The sequence below is a fragment of the Charadrius vociferus genome, unplaced genomic scaffold (genome assembly GCF_000708025.1).
Source record: "Charadrius vociferus isolate BGI_N301 unplaced genomic scaffold, ASM70802v2 scaffold56, whole genome shotgun sequence".
NCBI classification, from domain to species: domain Eukaryota; kingdom Metazoa; phylum Chordata; class Aves; order Charadriiformes; family Charadriidae; genus Charadrius; species Charadrius vociferus.
Genome location: NW_009649057.1, coordinates 1,726,968 through 1,733,866, shown reverse-complemented (window position 1 = coordinate 1,733,866; position 6,899 = coordinate 1,726,968). Strand labels below are relative to the sequence as shown.

At 38.5% G+C, this 6,899-nt stretch overlaps 1 protein-coding gene across 1 annotated transcript in view; it reads right to left on the bottom strand.

Moving 5' to 3' along the window:
• CDK5RAP2 (CDK5 regulatory subunit associated protein 2) overlaps positions 1–6,899 on the bottom strand; it is an 82,574-nt gene that overhangs the window by 52,326 nt on the left and 23,349 nt on the right. The window contains exon 12 of the mRNA XM_009888041.1: positions 6,313–6,486. Coding sequence (XP_009886343.1) covers positions 6,313–6,486 — 174 coding nt within the window. The remainder of the gene's footprint in view (positions 1–6,312; positions 6,487–6,899) is intronic.

Below are 6,899 nucleotides of genomic sequence, written 5' to 3'. Positions count from 1 at the left end.
ACTTATTACATAAAAATACCTAAGATATCAGCCGACTCAGAAGAGAAAATAAGTGAGATATCTATAGCAAATTTAGATGTATTAATGTCAGACACATATATTATGCCTCTGTTTGAGAAGAATAGTAGGCCTTGTTGCTTCTCTCGGTTTTCTTTTTCGACTGAAAACTGAAAGAAAGAACAAAAAAAGTGCCACAGCAAAGGGGGAATGTGTATGGCTCTAGTTTGACAAGATAACTCTGGAGAGCAAGAATGAAAGGTAATTCTATTTTCTCCATATTACAACCTCAAGACTGGAAACTAAATTCTCAAGAGATACTAAATCATTAGTGAACAGATCATTAACAAGGAAGAAATCTACACCCAGGAGTTTTAAGCAGCTGTTATTACTCCAATTCCAATTCCTAAGGAAAGAACTGCAACAAAAATTCAGCTACAGTAGAATCTTGTTAATTCACACTAACGATGCAAAGACACTGTTAATTTGAAAAATTCAGTATTCTGCAAAGTAAACAGTACAAAAGCAAGGACAACTGTTGTTTGCTTTTAATTATTTACACTCGTACTTCACAGTATGCTAGCAAATATGTTAAATAGTATTTTGCAAGTGTAATCAAGTTTTGATCCAATTACTCCCATTAAAGTAATCTGCACCTCAGATCTTACTGCAGAAAGAGTAGCTTCTACCACCTAATGCTACAGATTCTTTGAAGAAGTGACCTTGCCTTTGTACACGTGCATCATGTTCATCTACCATCGTGCCAATGGTAGCTGTATCCTAACAAATGTTTCCAGGTTCTAGTGCAATTTTCACATTAAATACTATTCTGTATACGAAGCGCGAAGTACTGAGCTTTATACCAAGTATATCATCTAGATGAGCAGAGGAGGAGCACACAGCAATGGCTTCTGCTGACCGAGTACTGAGAAACACAAAGGCAAACAGATGGAGGTGGGTGATCCAAAGTCCATTAATAAAAGTCTCACAAAAAAAACCACGTAAAAAAGTACATTTTACAGCCTGAAATAAGGAGTCTCATCAATGTGTTGGAATCGCAGCCTTTCAAGAACAGTCACTAAACATAAAATACACAGATTGCAATTTAACTTGGAAAAAGTTTGATCACAATGACACTGATCAATGACGTAGAAAGCAACAGGAAGAAATAAATCTTTTGACTTAATTTAGTTGGTTAACAGTCTGTTAGAAGTTCTAGTGAACTCTTCCATATGTCTGATACAAGCCTTGCAATTATTACTGAAGACACTACAGAACTACATCCTAATTAAAAGCGCTTTCTGAAGCATTGGCAAAGTAATGTCACTTTGAAGGGTTTACGGTACACAAATTAGATAACAGTTGTCACCGATTGTTCAGGGTCTACGACTGCTGTATTAACAAAGCAGTGTTACACACAGAACCATGCTCCAGCTTCCCTATTTCCTATGTTACTTTTAGAATTCACATGTTAATTTAGTTCTACATTTGCACCAAAATCTCAGTAAGCTCACAAAATCCTCCCAACTCTTTTCTTCTGAGTAACGGGAGACATGAGCTGTTTCTTAATTCCAAATGTCACAGATTATACAGAAATTATTAAATTCTAAATTCAACTAGCTAGGTAGAGGTTAGCAAAATCTTAAAAAGTGGTTCTTGATTTTTCAGAATCTTTCATGAATAATAAGGATGCGAAGATACAGCAAGAACATCTCTCTTTTTGTTGTTTGTACATTATTACTGTCATTTCTAAATAAAGCGTAGGAGTGAATTATTCCAATCAACTTCCCAACGGTACACAAAACATAAGGCAGCTCTGTAACTTAAATAGACCATAATGCCGTGGGAGTTAATGAAACATTAAACCTCTTGACACATGGTGTGAGGGAAAATGTGTTAGAGGAGATAGCTGCAAGACATCCAGGACCATATTGCAGTGAAAGATTTATATTCCCATGAAAGGAGGCAATCTAATACATTAAAGTCTATATTTAAGTCTGAAATACTATTGCTAAGTAGCAGTGAAGGAAAACATAACTTATTTTCATTAAAGGTTTCTCAAATTGTAAGCAATGAAAGTAAAAGGTTTATACCTCCACAATAAATAACTTAATTGGCAAAGTCACAAGAATATCTGGTTGCCTCACTGAAAACTCTCTTGCTTACAACAACCAACAGGATCACTTCAAAATCTCTGAAGGTTAGAGGATGAATGACTGAGAGAAGGCCATAACCTACACTTCATCGCCGATTCATCCATCCATCCATCCATCCGTCCACCCACCCACCCACCCACCAGTACCAGGATCTGGTAATTTCTTCTAACATTGCAGTAACCTTATACATGGTCTACCATAAATGAAACAATCACCAATAAGATTAAAATTGTTATGGGCCACTGAGTCATATATCTAAAGATGAAAATTACTATAGCAAAAGACTTTGTTGGTGACTTTTAGATGATGTCATCTCAACCACAGAAAATGTCATAAAGCTGATGGCCCTTATGACCCTTTTCGGTGATGCGCGAGGCAAGACTACTACAAATATCACTTCATCAGGCTAACTCTTTTAAGATGATCTTTCTGCTAATATGAAAATGATGGGCTATGCTAACCACATCCATTCCGTCACCAGGCCATGCTCAGTGTCACAGGTGAAAAACATCAAGCTTGAAGTGAGTGAAGACACAGATATTGACAAAAAAACATTGCTGGCTTCAGCTGTAAGATCATCTCATCAAATCAGAAATTGAACTACCACCTTGCTTATGTGTTCACAACATCAATTTCAAGAGACTGAAAGCAACAACTACAATGCACTGATCTCTATTTAATAGACAGGACACTTGTTTAAAAAAAAACAAAAAATCAACATCACTTTCCATAACCACAAGGACTCAGCAATAGTCCTTGCAATAGTCCTCAACACTGCATCAATTTCAACAGCCAAGACATGCCTGCAGTACTGCAACATTCGCACCCATTCCAACTCTCACGACACCCGTCCTCTGCAATGCTCTAGTTACATCAATAACTTTCATGCATTGACTACAACTTCTCCAGCTGCAGCAAATTAGACATTACAACTGTATGCACACAGTATCCTTCAGTTCCTCGACTGCACAGTATTAACAATTAACTCTGCTACTCTTGCAGAGTAATTATAACCAAAGTCAAATAATGTGCTGATGGTACAGGAATTAGAAAGTGCCTTGTGTCTGCAGAAACATCAGATTTGCCTGGCAGTGTACCAGCTAACCACATTTCCTACTCCACCCTCAAGTGGTATGTAAGCTCCTCCTCCCAAAAACAGACATCATAGAAAGGCTACATTACAGCAAATCTAAAATGATGGTTTCTACACTTATAGAGAAATCAATTTAGAATTAAAACTCATATCACTGTGGCCACTTACTGCAGTGTACTCTGTGTGCAAGATTACACATGCAACACAACAGTAGCCAGAAGCACAGCTCAAGGACTGAGCAAGAGCAAATTTTCTCAATTTTGCTGCTTTTGTCAGTAATAAAATGAACGACAAAAGTCTAAAAATCTGCATAAGAAATCTATTTACCTAACAAACGCTCCAACAAAGAGAACTTTGTAAGTATGGGAGCATTGGTTGTGAGAGAATCACAGAATCATTATGGTTGGAATGGACCTTCAAGATCATTGACTCCAACCATTAAACTAACACTGCCAAGTTACCACCAAACCATGGCGCTCAGCACCACGTCTACCTGTCTTCTAAATCCCTCCAGGGATGGCAACTCCACCGCTTCCCCGGGCAGCCTGTTCCAGTGCTTGAGAACCCTTTCCGGGAAGAAATTTTTCCTAATATCCAATCTAAACCTCCCCTCGTGCAATTTGAGGCTGTTCCCTCTTGTCCTGTTGCCCATTACTTGGGAGAAGAGACCCCCCTTCGCTACAGCCTCCTCTTCTCCAGGCTGAACAACCCCAGTTCCCTCAGCCTCTCCTCCTAAGACTTGTTCTCCAGACCCCTCACCAGCTCCATTGCCCTTCTCTGGACACGCTGCAACACATCAATGTCTTTCTTGAAGTGTGGGGCCCAAAACTGACCAGTTTCCAAGGTGGGGCTTTACCAGTGCTGAGTACAGGGGGATGATCGCTGCCCCAGTCCTGCTGGCCACACGATTCCTGATACACGCCAAGAAGAGCAAGAAAAGCATTAAGCACAAAACCAACTAAAGGTTCCACTGCACTTCTAAATTCCTTGGCTGTAAAATAGAATTCATTCTGAGACTTCACAGATACTAGAGTCAGCAGTTGCATGACTAACCTAATTATCAGTGCCCTCGCACACTCTCTCTCTCTCTCTAGCCCATGACAGTGGCTCAAGAATCCAAACTCTAATTAGAAACTGTCATTTATCTTCCCTGGCCTGGGCAAGGCACCCAGCAGAGCTTTGGATGTTGGTTGCTTTAAAATTTATCGTTACATTAAAATAAAGTAAAAAGGTATGATGAAAGAGAGAAAGTTCTGCATCTCTCAATTCAGTTTCTTCAACTTTAAAGATCAGTGAGGCTAGAAGAGCTTGGTTTCTGTTCTCTCTGGTGGGGAGGATCCAGCTGTGCGTTTGTTGAGAGTTGGTGCAGCACTGTAAAGTCATCAAAGAGTCCAAGGCAGCCAATGAGAGCAGGGCCCTGGATAATCTGTGTCCAAAAACTTATGATTAATATGCCAAAGTGGGTTCTTACAGGAGATATCTTACACAGAGGTTGAGCTGAGAGGACAATGGGTTGTGATTAGGTATTGTTCACAATCACTAAGTGAACCAGCAATAGAGAATAGATTGTGATTAGAAGGCGGGTACTGGGTCATTACCATGCATGGCCTCGCTTGCCACTGTTCTGTCTCCTGGTTATACACCTGTACTGGAAGCAGGGTGTACAGAGGAAAGTAAGTATTTGATTTTCATCAATTCTGTATGATTTTCCACCACTCTGAGGTCCCTTCGTGACAGATGTTACGTGCATGCACTGCAGTTTGTTTTACAGAGGTAGTATTTCTACTCAGGCTTTCACAGATTTTATTTTCTCTGCATGTATATTCATATATTCTTTGATATACTCTGCACTGGTACCCTGGCAAACAATGATGCAGCTTCTTTACTCCAAACTTGTCATATAACCCATGACTCAACGTGTGCTGGCATCTACCCTTTGTTTAATAATAGTGCCCATAACATTTTAAGCACCTCATCACTAGTGTGTTCAGAATGTGACACAAGACATAGCACTCATGTTGCCTTTGCCATTGGCTCACTTTATTTTAAACATCCTTGAGAAAATCTAATTAAATACTGATATATTATTAAAGAAACAAAATAGCTTTCTCCATCATTTGTACATACTAGCCTAATTCTTTTCACTTTGCCTGATGCTTTTGGAGACCTTAACATACTAGGCTGCAAACAACACAAAAAAAGACAAGAAACATACCTTCAAAAGCAACTTACTTGTTCACTAATCTGTACACCATAATAAAAAATGCACTGGAGTCAGCAAGTGATTCAAAAACTTCCTAACAGTACCTAACTTTTCTTTTGCTAGTACAGAAGCGGGGAGTGAAGGGGGAAGAAAATAAATCTACATTTTAAGACTCTGAATTTTGACCTCCAATTTCAGGTACTAACAAGTCTTTTCAATTTATGGCATCAAATAAAATAATGGGTATATATTGTCCACCTTTTTTAAGATACATACTTTTCTGTACTATTGCCTTTCTTCTTTGCTTTAAAGTAGTTTTCTTCTTGCCCTAGACATATCTTCACTCCTACCTGTATTTTTTATCCTCAAACACCATTTATCTCCTGCAGTCACTAGCTCTGTGCAATCTTTCCCCTTATCTATTAGAAGTACACAAACTCTCCTCTGCACCTCTCTTCAGAAATGCAGATACCATCACACTCACGGAAATATGTCCACCCTAATGACCGCAAAACTCCTACCTCTTGATGGCAGGCAAAACACTTTACACACTTCCTGAGGGTAAAGATTTTAGTGATGCCATATAAACTCATCAAAGTACAATACTATGTACTCTTATGTATCTTACCAGATCAACACCACCACCATCATTCCAATCATACGACACAATTATTAATAAGCCATTGTTAAAATTCTAATTATACAGAATATTTTGGGATGGTATTGATCTGAAGGAAAACCAGCCCTTTGCTACATAAGTAAATTACAATGTATATGAGTCCACACCTTTAAGCCAAAGTCAAAATTCTCTTCAATTCTAAGGAAGGTATTTGTCCACAAACAGTCAGTTATGAAAAACTCACCTCTAACTCTCTGACTATCTTGATGATTGACTGTTGAGACTGTGCAGCACATTTTTCCTTTACTAAGCCCTCATTTTTCAGTTCAAGTTCTTCATTGGCTCTCAGAAGGTTCTTATACTTATTCAGGAGCTCCTGCAATTCTGCATCCTTTTCTCTAACTGTTCCATCAAGTTTCTAACAAAAGAAAACAATGAGACAGTTTTACAAAATTTACTCTAGTTTTATACTGCAGAATAGAGAAACAAACAAAATTCAGGGGAATATTCGAAGATGATCCAGCACATGTTCTTTACATACCTCACAAAAGAAAAGCTCAACTTAATGTAAGAGAAGAGAAAAAATCTCAAACAGAAGCTTTCCCCAACTATCCAATCCTTTAATTATTAAAAAACGTCAAGGCATGCACCTTGGTCTCCAGATATAGAGCAAGCTCAATTATTACTCTTTGCATTGTTGGTTGAATACCATCAGTACTTTTCAGGGTTATACCTCCAGCTATAAAAAAAATGAGCAGGGTTCCATTAACATTCAGGCAGCTGCCTCCTCACGGACCTTATTTTGAATAGGCTCAAAAAAAAAAAAAAAAA